The sequence below is a fragment of the Desmodus rotundus genome, chromosome 11 (assembly GCF_022682495.2).
Source record: "Desmodus rotundus isolate HL8 chromosome 11, HLdesRot8A.1, whole genome shotgun sequence".
Classification (NCBI taxonomy): Eukaryota; Metazoa; Chordata; class Mammalia; order Chiroptera; family Phyllostomidae; genus Desmodus; species Desmodus rotundus.
The window spans coordinates 83,789,758-83,810,428 of record NC_071397.1 but is presented as its reverse complement, the minus strand read 5'-3'; the positions used below and the strand labels follow the sequence as shown (position 1 = coordinate 83,810,428).

The 20,671-nt window shown below is 44.3% G+C and overlaps 1 protein-coding gene across 11 annotated transcripts in view; it reads left to right on the top strand.

The window, feature by feature from the left end:
• The first annotated feature begins 18,482 nt into the window (after positions 1–18,482).
• REPS1 (RALBP1 associated Eps domain containing 1) overlaps positions 18,483–20,671 on the top strand; it is a 76,193-nt gene continuing 74,004 nt past the window's right edge. For 9 of the 11 annotated variants that reach the window (XM_053914139.2, XM_053914144.1, XM_053914140.1 and 6 more), the window contains exon 1: positions 18,483–19,213. In XM_053914139.2, coding sequence (XP_053770114.1) covers positions 19,061–19,213 — 153 coding nt within the window. In that variant the 5' untranslated portion in view covers positions 18,483–19,060. The remainder of the gene's footprint in view (positions 19,214–20,671) is intronic. The other 2 variants (XM_053914143.2, XM_053914141.2) reach the window with 1 other exon arrangement.

Sequence of the window (20,671 nt, the reverse complement as noted above, 5' to 3'; positions counted from 1 at the left end):
ATATTCAGCTTCCACAGTCTTTTTATTGTGAGATTAATGCCTAACATCTCTGCCCTCAGTATCAACACCTCTGGATCATATTCAATTAAAGTAAGACGCTACGATGTGTAAAAATTAGTTGAATACATTTTTAATGGAATACAGTGCCAAGTAATCACAACAATGAAAGTTTCACTAATTCCATAATTTACAACATAATGTGGACTTTAAATATTATTAATTGCATGTAAAATTCCTCAGTGCGGATGCCTTTTGGGTGTCAATTACTGGTAAATATTCAAATATCAAACACATTCATTAACTCTTCCTGAGAGAAATTTCAGAGGAAGATAGCAGAGATATGGTTTAATGTTTTGTCAACACACATTTAAAAGATTTATCCCCAACAGTAAGCCTTTAAAGTCTTTGTGGCAGTTGCTCTATACATTTAACTAAGGGATGAAGCAACAAAAATATGTAGGAAGGCACATACATCACGTTTTCTTACTTCTTGGTCTTAGCAGACCTTGGTCTTGGTGTTGATTAAAGTGTGTGGGGTGTTCTAAATAAGCCATAAGAATTCTTTGACGAACAGAGTTGTTTTTTAAAACTGGTTGCAATCTACTCGTTGATTTCTTAGGCGCTCAGAACATGGTTTTTATTGACACACATTTCCTTGCAATAGCTGAATAGTTCCCAGGGCTTATATAGTGCAGTTGAGTTTGACAGGCTATATCACTCAAATATTGAGATTTCAGTTAAAAAGTCTAAGCATCCAGATGTTTCTAGATGAGTTTCTTTTCTGAGTAGTTACTTGGTTTTAGGATGCTCACCCAGGTATGACATATCAGAAAAACTTGCCAATATTAACCTGTGTATATAGAATATTTTCTTTGGAACATAGGTATTATTATACAGTAAAAACGGTCATTGTATAAAGTTAGATTAATTTTATCTGCTGAGGGACATCCACAATTTATTGTACTTGCAAAATCAGATTGGTTTCCACACAGTGGTTTTAATAATCACAGAATTAAAGACAAATTATTTGGATTACTTGCATATTAATAGAAATTCAAAGCTTATGAGAGAAAAGAAAGAAGATGACTAGATATGTTATAGTAATGTAAGAGTTTAATACTAATATTTTATCAGTTCAGTTATATTTGTCATTGGTGATTTTAACCATTAAAACACATTTATTAAACAAATATTTATCGAGTACTGACTACAATCTCAATAGGTGACTTCCTTAAGCAGGGGGTTTCTGGTCTGATATCCAGGCCACGGGACGACTGTTTACTGTGATGGGGAATCTACAAGATGATGCTTCAGCCGACATGGTGTAAGTCTATCAAATTCTTCCCACTGGGTACCTTACAGTGTACTTTCTGTTCATGGTTGTTAAACTGTTGTTCTGGCCCCGTTCAGTAGAGAGCCTCTGCTAGCTAGCTAGATCCAGGCTTATTTTCAAATCAAGTAAGAGTACGGAGGCCTTAGTACACTTGGGGTAGGCAGCCATTAGTGAGGAAAATTTGAGACTACAAAGGCCTACCACTAAGAATAATGGTCGCCATGCTGTTTCAAAGCACCTGCTTGCACTTGCACAAGCAAAGATTTGGATTTGACCGTATGAAGTAAGTCACTTTGCTATCAATTAAGCGTCAGTATTATCCTGTGATGATTATTATTTGTTACAATTTTTCTGATTTTTAAATGATCATGAATGTATTATTAAGTATGTTTATGAGTATTAATAAATGACTTCTGGGTAAGTACATCATTGTTAATTTAGCATATATCATATATTGGCATCCGTTTTAACTTGGGCCTACAATTTTCTAATAAGCCATTGTCAAATGACATGGACTCCTGAAAACACCCCAAATTTGCTGTATGGTATGTAACATTTAATTTATTATATGCTCTCAGTGACTATATACCATTTAAATAACTCTCATATACTTAAGAAGTTAAGTATAATAAGTTACTGCATTATAATTTATGGATTATTATTTTAGGATACATAAAATGTGTACGTCTTTATTCCATTTATAAAGTAAGTTAAATATTTCAAGCTAGAAGTTAATGTAACATTTCATCTCTTTAATTTTTTGTTATCAAAAATTTCTTTTTTTTCATTGCAGTAAGTGGGTCCAGTGAAGCTGGTGTCCTTGTGAAGTACTCGCTTTGGTGCCCGACAGGCCATGCATAGAACCCCCAGCTCTATCACTTCATGTGTGTGCTTGGGCTCGGCCTCTCTAAGACCCAGGTCCCTCATATATAAAATGAGCATAACAGCACTTGCTTTATAAGGTAGTTGCAAGGCTTCAGTGAGCAATAATCATTATATTATGTTCAATATGATTAAATAATAGCACAGGTTCATCCTGGCCTTGGGAGGCATCTTGCCTTAGGTGAAGCTAGGTGGCCTCTTCTGGAATTAGTGGGTATATGTGTGTGTTGCAGTCTAGTTTTGAGATGAGAAAGTGGGTGCCATGTCCCTTTCTTTGCCTTGCATTTTATAGACACCCCAAAAGCTGAGGGAAATGGCTATTCTGTTTGAACTTGCACAGATATGGTAAACCAATGTTCTATTTAGCCACATATAAATTAATCTATAATTTAACCCGTGTGAGTGCATAGGAACCCTCTGGGCCTTCTTCCCATCAGCTGGATGAGACATTCAGGACTTGCAGATGGACCCTTTCTAAGCCATATCAGGTGCTCAAGAGGACAAGTGAAGGTACACCCGAAAGCCACCAGTCTGAGCTCCCAGCTACCTCACACATCAGTTTGCCCAGGGCCTGCTTTTCTATCTTAAGAACAGAATGCAAAATATTTTCCTCTGAAATTCCCAGAAAGTTAGGATGTGCCAGGAAACCAGGATGTGTGGTAACTCTAAGGAACTTGACAGGTATCCCTACAGATGCGCTTAATTGAAAAAAAGGCACTGGTATCAATCCCTCGGAGCTTCTCCTAAGGCTCAGGAACAGGGTTTCCCCCTTCCATTCCCCTTTTGGTGAGGGAAAAGGAGGACGTAGCCTGGTTAGGACACTGGCCAAGGGGCAGGGGTTAGACAGGCCTCTATGCACAGCAGGAGACACCGAGGCTGTAAGAGCAGAAAAACTCAAAATCCTACAGGATAGCCAAGTTCCAAAGGGCCAAAAGTAAGAGAAGCATCCAATCTGAGAATCTAGTCTCAAGGTCAAGCTCAAACAAAAGGCAGATCATATAAGAAAAGGAAGATTCAAATGTGGTAGAAAGGTGCATAAAGGGAGAGAAAGGAATAGTGTTTCTGAAAAATTTTTAATAATATCAATTGACATCTATAGTTTACATCTAACGGCTTGCTGTGGGGACTAAAGAGGTATTGGTGGCAAGTGGGCATGTGGGTGAGCAGAGCCTGGGGAAAACAAACAGGGAAGAGGGAAGTCAGTTATTATTTCAGTGCAGGCTGATTTCAACTTCTTTGGTTCAGCTTCTAATCAAGTATGAGGGAACTCCTTGCCCCCACCCAAAAGTAAAGCCCTTGCCCTTTTCTCTTGAATCTGTTCACAGTCTGGGTTTTTGAAGGAGTGGAGGGGGGTCCACTTGGGTAATCATGTAAGGAGTAAGCCCCAGTGGACTTCTCTGTGCTGGGCAGTACTGGGTGTAGGCCAGGAAATGGCTGGTTTGGCCCCTGTGTCTAGGAAACGGGCTTCTCCACTGAAGTCAAGTGTTCTAAGACTTGTGACTTTGGGACCTCAAACAGTGACCCTTTCGGAATTCTACTCACCCTGCTCTTCAGAAGCAATGGCCCAAAGCTCTCTAGGCTGCTTCTCTAAGGATTAACTCCCAGCCTCCCACACATGAGGTCCACTGGTAAGCCCCTCTCACTGGAAAATCCCTTTTTCACAACTTCCTGTTTCCCTCTGAAGTCCTGTCCCCCTTCACATTGCCCTCTTCTCCTGTAGCATTTTCACAGTAGACTTTGATCATTTAGAAATTAACTTGTTCATTAAAAACTGAAAATTTAGCTGTCCTTGAGATCTAGAAGTTAACTCCAAATCCTCCCTGGAAGGGAGGTGAAATGTTTGCTTTTCATCCTTGTGTACAGACAAGCCAGGGAGAACCAAGCCTGTCCAGTAAGCAGTCTGAACATTCACAAAACGTTCACATAGGAGGGGATCCAAGGCCATTAGAGGAGAACCAGACATCCTCAAACCAGGAACAAAGCCAAGCTGGGACTCAATTGGAGGGTGGGGAGGTGCATAGTTATGAAACACAACCCAGGACAGAAAAGATATTAAGTAGTATCTATTTGTCTCCTCCACGAAACTAGAAATTCTTCCATGATGGTGATCATGTTATTCAACTTTCTGTTCTCAGCACCTAGAACAGTTATTAGCACATAGTAGGTGCTCAATAAATGTTTACTTGAAAATAACTAAACTTACCAAACTGTTTTCATGGCAGGATTACAGTTATGTGCAAAGTCCCCAGTATGACGTAAAGGCTCCATACATTTCAGATAACTCTCGAACCATTACAGCAGCGATTTTCAACTGGCGTGCCACAAAAGGCACCGTGGTGTGCAGCAAGAAGTTATTTTTAAGATTTCATTTATTGATTTATTTTTAGAGTGAGGGGAAGAGAGGTAGAAAGAGGGAGAACGATATTGATGTGAGAGAGAAACATCGATCAGTTGCCTCCCAGCAGGGACCTGGTGCCCTGACCAGGGACCAAACTTGCAACACAAGCATGTGCCCTGACCAGGAATTGAACTGGTAACCTTTCACTTTGTGAGATGATGCCCAACCAACTAAGCCACACAAATCAGGGCAATTTTAAAACATGCAATACCTGACTACTTAGTCAGGGACACTGACCTCTTTTCCCTCAGAGTGCCAACTTAAAAAGTGACCAACACAATTTCCATCCAGTGTGAATATATCAAAATTATGCCCATTTTTTTTGTCAGATTGGCAAAAAATATAACATATTGTTTGGTGTGACACAGAATTTTAGTAGTGAGTTTATGTGTGCCATGAGGTGAAAAGGGTTGAAAATCGCTGCTTTAGAATATTAGAGCTATACTGAAATGTTAAATGAATCCATATCCACAAATGTCCTAGACTGACAGAGACAAATATCAAGAAAATAGGCAGAAAAGTACCCAGTCGTAAAAAATAAATGGTGACCCTCCTATTTCAAAGCTCGTCCCATTAAACAAGTTCTTTAATTCTAGTTGATCTTATTAGAGCCGCCTTAGAAATGAAGGCAATGGAGAAGGCATTCCAAAGGGGATCACGTCAAGTAGGTTCTGGGGTCTGGCTGGTGTGGCGATCCAGGCATGCCTCTCAGCGGAGGCTCAGCCTGGCCAACACAGGATTATATTGTAGGAGCAGGGCTGTTGCTGGTGTTGTTTCTAATTCACTGTACGGTAAGGACACTTAACATGAGTTTCTACTGTTGCAAATTTCTAGGCGTACAATACAGGACTGTTAAGTATGTTGTATGGCAGATCACTGGAATATTCATCTTGTATAACTTTCACCTTTCCCTCCTTTTTCTCACTACCTCTCATTTACTTTTGCCTTCAACACGTCTGATCCCGTTCTTTATTTCTCCATCTCCGGTGGCCTAATTTGAAATGTCATCACTTTAATCTGGCTAACTGTCACTGGTCCTGTTCTATCTGCAAAAGTATTGGTGATGATTATACAGTTCCCTCCTGAAGGAGCAGTCAACAGCAAAAACTCCAACTGACCTTATGTCTTACCGTTCCAAATCTATGGAAGGCAACTTCTCTATGTGTTCTAGGATTATTCTGTTTCTCTCTTAGACTATGTACCACACTGTATTACAATTACTTGTTTTCTTATAGTGAATGTCACCTTCACTATCTTCTTACCCCTTTAACAAAGCAAGAAATGTTTTCTTCAAATCCTCAGACTTAGCATAGTGTCTGACACATAGCATTTAATAAGTGATGAATGAAAGGAAGGGAGGAAAGAGGTAAGAAGGGAGCAAAACAAAAAAGGAAGGAGGATGAAAGAAGTTAGTGAATTTTAATACATTCAGAAAGAAAAATATATGATACTATATTTGTGGAAACCAATTATTCATCGGCACACTTACAACAAAATCACTGTTAACTGCTCCTCAGTCTGATCACTTGAAATCCCCTGGCTAACTAGGGAGCCCGTCTTACATTAACTTCACATGCAAGATCTTCCTCAGTCCTAAGATTACAGTAGAAAATCAAAGCAATCATTTGTTCTGTAAGGGTCCCAAATTCTACAAATACAACCACCAACAACAAATACTGTGTCCAACTAACCAAACAAACAACCAACTTTATTTTGGTTATCAGGGAATTTCAGGGAAACTTCTCAAGTGCCAAGCAGTTCCCTTTAAAGAACTCGCAAACAGACTTACTCAGATTAACTCTCTCTGAGCTCCAGTACCGGGGTAGCAGCTAAAAGGCATCAGTGGCATACGGGGTGAGAAGGAGGGGTACTGCAGTATCTGGCATCAAGGAGAAAGCTGAGGGATAGTTTTCTCTCAGACAGAAAGGCAAGCACAGATCATTGTCCCTTTTCTGAGCCCTTCCCCACAGAGTCACAGAGCTGGCAGGCTGGTACAATGTCTGAGACTCCATCAGCCTGGCTAACAGTGTTTGCCCTGGCCTGGAGATCCCCTGAGACTCTGTCCCATCCAACTTACAGGCCTGCCCAAATTTTTAACTGTAACTTTTCCACGTGAATGGCTGATCTTAGCTCATGCTTCACAACTTCCTAAATCCTCTCAGACAAGCAACAGCTGGTCTCAGTGAGCCCCTCACCTCCGTACATCCTGCTAAGTGGCCCCAGGCCAGGCACTAGCAGAAGCCAGCCTAGATTCAGTTTGGCTTCACCTGGGAATCTTCAAGCCCAGCAAAAGTAGCAGATATCTTAGACTGCTTTATAGCTCATGCAGGGCCATCCCAGGCAGAACACAGGTTGGAGCTGACTTTGGCCTGCTCCACCCAGGAAATCCCAGAGCCTGCACACTCAGTGGACAAGCTCAGACCACATCAGAGCACCAAACCCCTGCCCCTGCACAGCTGATCCTCCACAGAAGGCAGAGGTTGGTGGTCAGTGGTCACAGCCAGCCCTTCAGCTGACTAGTTGGGTAATTCTCTTCCATTGACCTGCCAACAGCAATCAAGGCTAAATTATAAGAGGATAGTGTACTCAGCACACGTGGAGGTCACAACTTGAGTACCCAGCTTGAGCGATAGGGGAGGCTGGGCCACTGGACCCTATAGGACACCTACTATATTAGGCCATGCTACCAAGACAGCAAGACAGGAAGTCATAGCAGCTCTACCTCATAAATAGAAACAAACACAGGGAGGCGGCCAAAATGAGCAAGGAAACATGGCCCAAATTAAAGAACAGATCAAAATGTCAGAAAAAAAGCTAAACAAGATGGAGATAAGAAATCTATCAGATACAGACTTGAAAACACTGGTTATAAGGATGCTCAAGAAACTTAGTGAAGACCTCAACAGCATATAAAAGAATAGTCAGAAAGGAAGGATGCACTAATTGAAATAAGGAACAATTTACAGAGAAACAACAGTAGAATGGATGAAGGTGAGAATTAAATCAATAATTTAGAACATAAGGAAGCAAAAAACTACCAATCAGAACAACAAAAAAAAAGAATCCAAAAACGAGGATTGTGTAAGCAGCCTGTGGAACAACTTCAGGTATTCCAACATCTGCATCATAGGGGTGCCAGAAGGAGAAGAAAAAGAGAAAGAAATTAGAAAACTATTTGAAAAAATAATGAAAGAAAACTTCCCTAATTTGGTGAAGGAAGTAGACATGCAAGTACAGGAAGCGCAAAGAGTCCTAAGAAAGATTAATGAAAAGAGGCCCACTGCAAGCCATATCATAATTAAAAAGACAAAGGTAAAGAAAGATAAAGAGAGACTCTTAAATGCAACAAGAGAAAGAAGTTATTTACCTACAGGGGTGTCCCCATAAGACTGTCAGCTGATTTCTCAAAATAAATTTTGCAGGCTAGAAGAAATTGGCAAGAAATACTCAGAGTCATGAAAATTAGGGACCTACAGCCAAGCTCTACACAGCAAAGATACCATCTAGAATCAAAAGGCAGGCAAAGTGCTTCCTAGACAAAAAAAAAAAAAAAAAAAAAAAAAAAAAAAAAGAACTAAAGGAGTTCATTGTGGGGAACCGTTCCAAGCGTGGGAAATGTGGCTCAGCCCCCACTTGGAAAACCAGTGGGGAGTGAAGTAGGCAGGCAGGACCCACATCCCTGGATAAGCTCTCCAGTGGGAAATCAGGCCTGCATTGTACTTAGACTGCTATGAGACTTGCTCTTGCTAAAAAACTCCCTCACCCTGAATTGAGGAAGCAAATGTTTACTGAGTATCTTTATCTTCCCAGAATCTGGGCTAGACCCTCCAGGTATGGGACATAGCCCTTTCAACCATTTACATTGCAAATATCCCCCTTTGATGTACTCAGTGACTTCCTCTCCTGTGTCTGCAAAGATAACCACCCCAAACAAACCTATGAATAATAAATGAGGACCATCTTTGATGTAGGAGGCCTAGAAAAACAATAAAGCCTGTCCAGGCGGGGGTGAAGGGGGCTCTCTCTAACTTGGAGAGTGGCCACGTAGCCCCTTTTCCCCCACCGGATTTCTATAGTCCGTGTGTATGTGTGTTTGAATACTGAAACCTCAACAGCAGATCTTGCGGGACGAGATCTGCGTCAGTTCATCATCACCAAACCATTATTATATAAAATTGTACAGGGACTTACTTAAGAATAAGAAGACCAAAACTATGGACAATAAAATGGCAATAAATACCTATCTATCAATAACCAAGTCTAAAAAACAAACTAAGCAAACAAGAACACAGATAGAATCATGGATACAGAGATGGTTGCCAGATGGGATGGGGATGTGGGGGAATGGGAGAAGAGGTGAAGGGATTAAGAAGTACAATTAGGTAATTACAGCATAGCCATGGGGATGTAAAGTACAGTGTAGGAAATGGAGTAGCCAAAGAACGTATATGCATGACCCACGGACATGAACAATGCTGTGGGGATGGCCTGAGGGAGTGGGGAATGCTGGGTAGAGGAGGGCAAATGGGGAAAATTGGGACAACTGTAATAGCATAAACAATAAAAAATGGGGAAAAAAGAGTTGATTTACTTTTGTTGTGCTAAAAATTTTGTTTAGGTTTCCATGCCTTTGTTCCCTGATGAAACTCATGCTGTCTTATGAGATAATAAATTTACTCAGCATTTCCTAGCTTATTATTCAAACACTGATTTACAAGTGCAATGTCCACAAACATAATCATTGTCTGATTCTCTCTGAGTTAGATAATGAAAATAGATCCCATTGGTAATGTAGTTTAAAGATGACCTAATACGGCTTTTGGTGGGTATACAAGGGTGGGCAAAAGTAGGTTTACAGTTGTTAATATGGAAAATAACACAGTAATTAATAAATAATCATACAAGAATAAACTATGTTTCCCATACTCACAACTGTAAACCTACTTTTGCCCACCCCTGCATTTTTTTAGTTACTCTGATTATGAGGAAGGGAAATAAAGTTTATACTAAGCTGTATATTTGGAAGTTACAAAGAGAGTGGATCTTAAGAAGTTCTCATTACAAGAAAAACATGTGTAACTATGTATGGTGATCATTTTGCAATATATACAAATATCAAATCATTATATTTTAACATGACACTAACATAATGTTCTAAGTCAATTACATCTCGAAAAAAGTTTTTTAATAAAAAAGGGACCATTTCTTTATAAGTACAATCTGTAGTTGAGTGAAAAAGATCTACAAGAGACATTACAAAGAAATAGGCATACAATGTCAAATAAATGGGTGAATTATATATCAGTATATAATATATAGAATAACATAGTAATATATGAAATGCATCCATTTATTTGATATATTTGCTATAGTATGTAGTAATGTATATATAATATATAATGTAAATGTGTATATATGTGTGCATATAGTATGTATATGTATGTATATATGTATATATATCCCATCCCTTTATTTGGTATTGCATGCTTATCCTTTTGTGTGTATTTTAAACAAATGATGCCAGAAGAATATCCATGAAAATGTTAATGGAAGTTGCTGTGGGTGGCAAAATTTAATTTAAATTTTTTAATTTATTCTTTCCTGAATCATTTTTTTTACAAGGAGTGGCTATATGTTTTACAAAAATAATATAGTTCTCAAAAATTAAGAAAAAACACCAATTCCTATTACCATTAAAGAACTACACTCCATTGCAAACTCCGCACCACGAAACAGGAAGCTCACATTGAATACAACTGTGTGCCCAGCAGGTGGGTACCATGTTGCTTTTCCTAACTCTGAGTCTTGCATCCTGAATTCCATAGCTAATTCAACAGCAACCTTTCTTAGCAATTTGGCATCATTATGTTTTCCCAATATATGATTCTTGGTTTTAATAAAACAAAAGCCATCTTTCTGTTTTCATCATGGATTTGTTTATGTAATGTTTAATCCATTACAACAATTACAGTAAGAACAGCAGGTTGGTGAGCACTAACTCAATTTAATAGGAGCAGAAGTGTATGGGTGGCTTAGGTCAGGATCCCCGGAAAACACATGGGAAGTGAAGGTTTCGGTATAGAAAGGTCATTGAAAACTGTTGTCAGAAAAACACCGGTAAGGAAATGAAGGAAACCCATAACTAAGCAGGAGGAGAATTACGATAGGGTAACAACAGAATTTCCAAGCAACCCCCTGGAAGAGCTCTGGAGCTGAAATGGCTCTTCAAAGTTGTCCCAAAACAATGCAAGTACCTTTAGGCTCTTACAGCACTGACTAGTCATTGAATAAGGTTGTCCCTAGGGCAGGGCTGTAACTCTGGGTGAGGCAACTTCCCTCTCCCAAAGGCGGTTCCTGCAGAGGGATTCGGCTGAGCCCCTGACATTTCAACATCCCCAACAGCTGAAAGAATGGGTGCCTCAGTCCTGGGGGTGGGAGTGGGTAATTTGGGTAGCCCACCCCAATGACCACCACGGCCCATCCTCACACCACTCCAATCCACATGCTTTATATATTTATCCCACCCACATGGGGACACTGCCTCAGGATTCTGATGAGTCTCATTTCCTGAAAAATTTTGCAAGAGAACAAGAGGAGGGGTAGTGGAATGAACTGTGAGCTGCAGCTCATTTCAAGGCCATTCTTGACACTCACTGTTTCCTTTCAGTGAGTGTGTCCACTTGCCCTCAGCTAACGACTTTGTTGCTCCAAGTGGCTTACTTTGTGGGGCAACTCCGACCCTCACCCCCGAGTGGTTTCAGTCCCTTGTCACCATACCATCTCACATTGTGCGGGTTACACTGTCTATTTGTGATAAGCAGTTAGATAGACATGAAGAACAAGGATGATAAGCCAGGGACAGAAGGTCACCAGGGTGGAAAGCCTCCAGTGCCTAGCTACAGGCCAAACCCAGGAAACAAGGACCTCGTCCCTGGGGTAACCTTCCTCCCCTAGCATTTCTCCGCTCTGGTGGTTTAGATCCCCTGACTTTTCATATGGCTGGTCCTGTGGTTCAGGCCCTCCCCAACCTTTTCCTCCTCTGCTACGTTGCTAATCATAGACTTCCTTAGAGGGGAAATGAACAAGGGGCCAGAGAATAGCCCTAAAGCATTAAACCCCTAAGACAATGAGGTTCTGACCTGCATCAAATACTTCTAGGCTTCAGCTGTGTTTAAGCTCCAGGCCCAGAACAGCAGCAAAAACAGACAAGCAACGACAAGGCTGACCTCAGGACCAGCTGCATTGGCTCATGACCCCCTGCCCTGGTGCTGACCAATCAGTGGAGACCATGACCCTGAAAGGTCAGGCCTGGAAAACTGATGAATATTCCATTGAGCTACTTCCCTGGGACCTCCCCTGAAATTTCCACCCTTAAAAGCCCTTAGGCCTGAGGACCCAGCTCCTCTCCCTCCTGGGAGCTCCCCAGCATCCTTCCCCTCCTCCTCCTCTACCCCACCCCCCACAGGCACTAACCTTCACTCTTCTCTCTCCTAAGCTCCAAGGTCCTTCTTTTGCTTCTGTAACTTGTTTCCTGAGCCCATTTCTTCTACTGCTCATTTCTTCTCCCTCTGTGACTTTCTAAATCAACTTTCTCTTACAGTTGGAGTCTTGGCTCTGAATTATTCCCTAGATGGAACTCAAGTACCAAGGTTGCTGAACCACATCCCATCTGACCCCACCTGGTCCAACACCTGGTGCCATTCTTGCCACACCAACACATTTACCATTGAAACCAAACAGGGAAGAACCAAGAAACACCACCATGGTGGAGCTTCTGGATGTGAAGCATTCTTTCCTGTCTCGATGGTGCAAAATAAGTACCTTTTTCTGAGGCTGAATAGGTTCAATTACCCTTCAGTACAAGTATGGTGATTCTTTTGTTCCCTACTAATCCATTGGCATGAGGAGCCCTAAACAACAGGACAGCATCTGTAGCTTAAATTTTAATGGGACTAATAGTAAGCCTTTTAGTGGAAGCACTCCACTACGAGAACCAGGACCTTCAGATGCTCAAAAGCTACAATGGAGGGGACAGGAAGTACAAACTCCCCCAAGCGAGTCACTGAGAACAAAGGCAAATGGAGCCGTTTTTTCTTCCACCTTTTGGTTCCCCGCCCTATATGCTCTGCCAGCAAGGAACACAGTGGTATACAGGGTGGATAATTTAAGATACATACTGCATTCTGGAGTATGGATGCCCATATTCACAGAATATCATCACTGAGTTGCATCTTCAAAAGCCATTCTTCCCTCTGAAGCCAGCAGCTTCCGGGTGACATGGCCCGTGAGAGGTCCGGCGGATCCCGTGGTCGTGTGTGCCCTGATGTGCCTCTACTGCTGTAAAGTGAGTCTCTTGGTCTGAAGTGCTGTCATGCAGATTCCAGGGTAGTGATAAAAATGCTCTTAGATCCTCTGATCCTGGCACTGGCTGAGGCCCTGTGGATAGGAAAGCAAACCAATGCCCAGGATATGTTTGTTTCCAGTAAACACAAATCAACTTGTCACCGTTGGTCTTCTTGAGGGATGATGCTGCATCAGAAAACTCAATGTGGTATTGAGCTGACACCGAGCTAAGTTGAGCTGAATTCAACTGCTGCTGGCAAGTTGGACATTTGACCTTAGCAAGTGGAAACTTGTACCGTGGGGCCCATGCATACCTTCCGCTGCTGTCACAATAGCTATTCAGTTCCTGAGCCAATGTGCCACCCTTGGGTGGCTGGTAGCAGAGGCTGCCTAACATCAACTGGCCAAGTCGTTTGCCTACTTGGTTGCCTTGTGCTTCTTTCATAGTGGATGGTTTCTGGTGGGTGTGAACATGCAATATGAAGGTAGTCGCACTTCATGTCCCTTCTCATAGCTTCAATCCCAAGCTTTCCTCCAGACCTCTTCCTCCCTGGTCTTCCAAACTACCTCCTTCCAAGCCCCTGCCCTACCAGTCCAGCCATTTGTCATTCTCCATGGGTTTAATATCTGTTCTTTTCTTGGGCCCCTTTTTCTCTTTCCTTCCTTCCTTCCTTCCTATCTTCCTCCCTTCCTTCCTCCCTTCCTTCCTCCCTTCCTTCCTTCCTTTTTTAACTTATTGATTTGAGAGAGAATAACATCAATTTGCTGTTGCACTTATTTATGTGCCCTGACTGGGGATCGAACCCACAACCTTAGCACATAGAGAGATGACAGTCCAACCAACTGAGCCCCCCAGCCGGGGCCGGCAACTTCCCTGGTGCAAATTGAACGACCAGGTGCACTAACTGAAATTCTGTCTAATGGGTTTCCCCTCATTAATGTCCTTTAGAGTTACCCCTAAGTGGGACTTAATCCAAATTTTAACAATTCTGTTCTGCAGAAGATACCAAATAAAAAGGCAGGCCACAGTCTGTAGAAAATACTTGCAAATCACGTATCTGACAAGGGCTTGTATCACAAATGCATAAAGAATTTTCAAAACTTAATAAGAAAATAAACAACCCAATAAATAATGGGAAAAATTTTGAACAGACACTTTACCCAAGAAGATATTCTGGTGGCAAATATGCACATGAAAAGATGCTCAATACTATTTGTCACCAGGAAAATACAAGTTAAAATCACAGTGAGATGCCACCACACGCCCATGCCAGTGACGTTGGAATGCTTTGTGAGGGTGGAGAGAGACTAAAATTCTATTCATTGTTGGTGGGGATGCAAAATGGCACAGCCATTTTAGAAAACAGTGTGGCAATTTCTTTTAAGTTAAACATTGCTTACCGTATGATTCAATAATTTCACTCCTACATATTTACTCCCCCCAAAATGAAGACTTAAAGTAGCACAGAAACCTGTACATACATGTTTACAGTGTCTTTATTAATAATCACCCTAAATTGGAAGAAACCCAAACGTCCTCCAGGTAGTGAGTGAATGAACAAACTGTAATTATCCATACAAAAGAATACTATCTAGCAATAAAAAAAACGAACCACTACACAAGCAAGAACATGGAAGAATTTCAAATGCATTATATTACGTGGAAAAAATCCAGATTCAAAAGGTTACAGACGGCCGGGAACCCGTGCGGCCCTGCACCACGCGGAGCCCGCACTCACCTCTGCCGTATATCTGGCACAGATAACATCTCGGCCTCAGTGGTGTTTCAGCTCCAGGCCCAGAAGCGCAGCAAAACCAGATAAGCGAAGCCACAGCTGCCTCAGGACTGCCTGCACTGACGAATGACCCCCCGGCACCAACTAATCAGTGGAGATCACAACCTGGAAAGAGCACACCTGGAAAACTGATGAAACTCTATTGAGATCCTCCCCTGAGACTTCCCTAAGATCCTGCCCACGCTTGCCTTTCCCTTCCTTCCCCCCTTCTTCCCCGACAGGCACATGTCTCCTAAACTCTAAGGGACCCCATGAGGCTTGCAACCAGGGGAGCAGCAGGCAGCCGCAGCTTGTCCTGGGCTAAGCCCCTGAACCTGTCTCCAGGGTCCCCTTTCCTCTGACTTCCTAGTGAGCCAAGGCAGCCCTGCCTGGGCTCTCCTGTGGCTCCTTCCATCCTAAGCCCTTCCTCATGACCCAGCTTTATAATAAACGTCCCATCTGACTGTGAAAAAAAATAATAAAAGGCTACAGACCACATGGTTTATTTGTATGACATTTTGGAAAAGGCAGAAGTATAGAAACAGTAAAAAAAGTAATGACTAGGGGCCGAGAGTAGAGAGTAGAGTTAGTACAAAGGGGCTATATAAAGGAATGGGGGGCACAGAATGGTGCTGCATCTGCTTTTGCTGGTGGTTACATTACTGTATATGTTTGTCAGAACTCAGAACTGCATACCAGGAACAATACTGTATGTGGTTTATTTTAAAAACTTAAAAGATTCCCAATTAAAAAACAGTTGATATTTGCTGGCAGTAAACAACTACTTGATCTTACCTGAAAACCCATATCTTTAAATATGTAGCTATATAATAATACGGACCATCTGTTTTAAAATAGCTTTCTGCTGATGTCACTTTTAAAAATTGATATGTCTAGAAGTATAAAGGAAAGAAAATAGACTTGACCTCAAAGAGCCCACGTGTTAAATCATTTCTTTCCCTTCAAACCTGGAGATATAAATTTAAGTGATAGATATAGAGAAAGAATGCTTTCACTTGTGAAACTGTCAAACCCTCCAGCATCAGGCCCACCCAGTATCTGGCTAGAGGCTGAGCAGGTCTCCCTTTTGGGGGCCTCCCTGCTTTTTGAGCCCCTGCCTCTACGGGAGGGTCTCTCACCCTGACACAGGACTCCTCACCCTGGCCCTGGGGAGTGGGCCAGTGAGGCTGAGGCAATGACTGCTGGCTGTAGGGCCCATCTGGTTGCTTCTTAGTAAGCCCTTACTTAGGGGAGAGGAGATCTGACTTGATTGTCTTTCTTTAGAACATGTGGTACTTTTTGTCAGCTTGCCCTTGGTCATCAACAGGAAAACTCCTACTCTATGTCCTATTCCATTAGGAAAGCCTCACAGAGCAATAGGACCACAGGAAGAGTCCCCCTCAACATCCTGTAACGCATGTGTGGCCAATTCAGCATTAGCATTTGGCAAGGGGTAGGGAGGAAGGACAGTGCATCCAGGGTGCGGCCGCACGTCCTTGGTGTGGCTGACAGTAAGGTCCCTGGAGTGACTGGTCCCCGAGGAGAAGATCCTGCCCTGGCAAGAGATGCTCCAAGTGGATTTTTGAATGCGTGAGTTATGTGTTTGGACAGAGAGAGCAGAACCTGCAGGTTATAATGAGCAGGCTTATTCGAGGAATGGGAGGTGAGAGGGTAAAAGGATAGCATGTTACAGACTGAGAAGGAAGTTTCAGAATCCCAGAACTTGGAAGTGAAGCAATCCTGTAATTATTGTAGGTTGCTACAAAGAAGCGGAGCTGGAGGTTGCTCGAGTTAGGGAGACCGACTAGGAGATCATGGTATTGATTGGCTTGTCATATCATTTGTCCCTTTATTTATTCAATACATTCTTGATGAGTGCGCTGTGCCACACACTAGGCCTTGGAGCTATGCCAATATGACATATAAAATATGACATCTATTTTCTGGGACACGCAGGGATGGCAGGTGGGGACTAATAAACAAGTAAGAAGGGCACTGTAGGATAGTGATTTTGGAGTTGAGACTGGGTTTTGAATTCCAGATGCAGACACTTAATAACAATGGGGCTTATAACTTACTTCTCTCATTTGTGCATCAGTTTCCACTTCTGTCAAATAAAAGTACTATCAGTGCCTACTTCATAAGGTCGTTGTGATTAACATGGTAACTAATTAGTGTTAAGTTTTAGAACAGTGCCTGAAACCTAGTAAGTTTTCCATGATTATTGGCTATTAACAATTTAAATGGATCTATACTTTCATGTCAGGTAGTAAAAAGTGCTATAAAGGAAAACAATTCAGGTAAGAGGGTCGAGTGCAGCGGTAGGGCATTGGGGGAAGGTCTCTCGGAAGAGGTGATACATGAATAGGGACCTGAATGGAGAGAGAGAACCAGCCGGGCAAAGGTCTGGGGGAAGACTAATTCAGGCGGCAGAAAGGACCGCCCTGGGGCAGGAAAGACCTTCAAGGCCTAGGGAAAGGGGTGGAGAGAACCGATGCTGAAGTCGGTTGAGCCAGTCCCTACCCCACTGTGCCTGGGGAGGACAGCCCCCCTGCGGGGCTCTGATTGCCTCTGGCAGGTGCCCTGTTAGAGGTGTGGGAGGTCTCTCTGTGGCAAATCGCATGTTTTAGGGAAATCTGAGCTTCATGGCATGTCATATTCGTATCTATATAAAATGCTACTGTTCAAGTTAGAAAATACTCAGAGCTCCACGGTCCCTCATCTTTTTTAAACAAGGAAGGGTAATACGCCTGTAACAGTGTATATATTAACATCCCATTAAAGCCTGGGGTAACATGAATACATACTGACACTGAGTGGTGTAAAGACTACATGGATAGCTACACGTGAGTTAAGATTCTTGGCTCCAAATGAGGTGCGTCAGGTTTTGCTGTCAAAGAGTTACCCCAAAGCTTTGAGTTTACAGTGCTTTTTGAATTTTGGAATTCCAGTTAAAGGATGGCGAACCTGTAATAATGTGCAGGAACAGCACTTGGGGGAGCAACATGCGAAGACAAAATAAAAAAACAAAACTGTGTAATTCTTGCTGCCATTTTGGAAATAAATTCTTCGTATTTGTTACATATAAACTCTTGTTAAGATCTGCTTGAGTTACCCGAAGAATCCTCTCTGTCAGATAGGGGCAACTCCGTGACTTCCACACAGGGAGAGATTAAAGGTTTATAGAGCTGATGGTAAAAACCTATACAGCACGAAGTTCCTGGTGACCAGAACGACCTTGTCCAAAGAAGAGAGCCCGTCAGTTTTCCTTCAGCCAATTTTGTTTCTCAGGTACATAGGGCTTAAAACAAGAGTGGGAGTTAAGTCGCAGTGTTAGTGTCTGTTTAAGGAGGGTCCCCAAAGGGACTGGGTATTCAAACCCTTTCAGAGCGCACAGAAATGCTGATTTACTCTCGGAAACTTCTGACATCTAAAAGGTACGAAGGGATACAATACCTGAACATTGTTCCCTTTCAGTCGAATGCTTATTCAACCCTTAGCGCCAGAAGCTTCGAAACACTCTAATCGGCACCCCGATCTCTAAGTTCTCTGGATCTCCCTGAGCTGCAGGCCTTTGCCCCCCGTCCTGGCTTCCCTGGGGGTCCCAGCGCCCAGCGGGGGGCTGGCGGGTCGCCCCCCCACCCCGCCGCGGGGCTCCGGCCGCCAGGGGGCGCTGCGGCCCCCTCTCCCGGGAGCGGCGCACCAGCCCGGTGGGTGTTTCTCTCTCCCTCTCGCGCTCTCTCCGCCCGTCCTCACATCCGGGTCTGGAGCGCGGCCGCTGTCAGTGGCGGTGCGGGCGCGTTGGGGGCCGGGCCGGGGCGCAGTAAATGGCGGCGAGGAGAGGCGGAGCGGCGGCCGCGTTCAGCCTAGAGACCCCGAAACTTTAGACTCGAGGCCACTCAACTTTCCGGGAAGCGCTGCCGCTCCGGGGGCGTGGACGGAAGGGGAAACCGAGGCCGAAAGCCTAGCGGGAAGCGGAGGAGAGCCGGGGGACTCGAACCTGCAGCCTGGGCGGTGGCGGAGTCCGCCAGTGCCTCGCGCGCCTCCTTCCCCGCGGCCACCGAGCCGGAGCCGCGCGCCGCGCCGAGCCCGGGACTGCGCGGGGCCTCGCAGGCGGCGGCGCGCCGAGCCAGCGCAGCCGGCCCCCTCCTCGCGACCTCCGGCCCTGTTGCTCGGGTGCACCGCACGCGTGAGGTCGGTGCTGGGGCTCCCGGGGGCTTCGGGGCGAGGAGAAAGCCGGGCCACGCGCAGCCCCCCGCGGTCCCGGGGTCGTGAGGCGGGCCCCGGGTGTTGCACGCGGGGTGGGGCGGCCGTGAGCCGGCGGCGAAGATGGAAGGCTTAACGCTGAGCGATGCGGAGCAGAAATACTACTCGGATCTCTTCTCCTACTGCGACATCGAGAGCACGAAGAAGGTGGCGGCCAACGGGCGGGTGCTGGAGTTGTTCCGGGCCGCACAGCTGCCCAACGACGTGGTCCTCCAGGTAACGTCGCCGCCCCGGTCTCCCGCAGTGTCTGCCCGCCACCGAGGGGGTCTTTCCCCCGCAGCTCCGGCCTCCTGCGGTCCGCCCGGGGGGCGGGAGTGGGCGCCGATCCGGAGGGCCTGTGGTGGGCCGGTTTCCCCAGCTCCGCCGCCGTGGTGGGTCGGCCGGCCGGGGCCGCAGGTGCCGGGCCGCCCGCGCTCGCGCCGCGGTCGAGGGGGAGGGGGTCGCTCTCAGAGGACAAAAGTCTTGCAGAGACTCCGTGGGCCGGGGTGTATTTGTTGTCTCTGAGGAGCCCGGGACCTGCCCCTCTCGGCTGTCCCCCAGCATCTGTGACTTTCAGCCCTGGGAGAGCAACTTCGGATGGAGGATCTTGCATTGTGACCGTGTCTGTGACTCCTGGTCTGGGTGTACACGTAGGTCTGCGGTTTCTGCATGGTAGTAAAGTCACTAGTATTAGGTAAAGTGCTTTTTTTTTTTTTTTTTAATTCCAGGATAAACCGAGCAGACGCGATGAAGTGGGTTTTCTAGATTTAGACATCGAAGAAGTAGTTTTTCTAAGGAAGCTAAATTCTTAGGGAGGTTAAAGAGTGTGAACTTCTAACTAGTGGTTCTCAAGAAGACCTGGAAAGAGCTTGTAGTTAACTGTGCAGCGTGTGAGTGATGTAAATGGGACAGCTCTTGGATTGGCGTTCGATAGCATTTGGAGAGAGTTGTGGATTTGGGTTGCGAGGTAAGTGTTGAGCAGCTGGAGGTCAGACGTGCCTGTTTGCCTCAATCTGTAGCTCCGGAGGAGCAGCGGAGTACGTTTTCCTAGAAGTTCGTGTCTCACGTATGCGGGGGGCATTAATGTTACTATTTAATGATTCCTAGCTGCTGGTAAGCGTCTGTCTAAGTAGCCTGTCAGGAACACAGGGCCTGAGCTTGCATCTTTATGGTGATCGAAGCTAGTTATCCAGGTCTCCGGAACTTAAAGCCAAGCGCATGGTTGTGATGCAGTGGACTGCGGAGAGCGGGGATCAGGAGTTCCAGGCCTGGGTCTTTGGCTCCACTCTTGTTAACTCACGCTACGTCTCTGGGTCGGGCGCTTGCACTCTCCGAGCCTAAGTGTGCTCATTTCTAGAACGACAGTCAAGTCCTTTCTAACAAAAACTCTGGGAAGTATAAAAATCCACACAGGTCTCTGTGTTAGAAGTTACCTTTGCAGTAACTACGACTAAGTTGAATGAGTACTTTTTTTTTTTTTTTTTTTACACAATCTTGTATGTTTTACATTGCTTTTTAAAAATCTTGGGAGGAAAAGTTGGGTGTCTTACATGCCAACAACTGGGAGTCTCAGATTCATGCTGCTGAACAAGGAAAAGGGTCTTACTTAGGCTTTCTTCTGCCACAGTCTCTGTCACATATTCTTTGTTTTTTTACAACCCTTTAAAATGTAAAAACCATTCTTAGCTCAGGGGC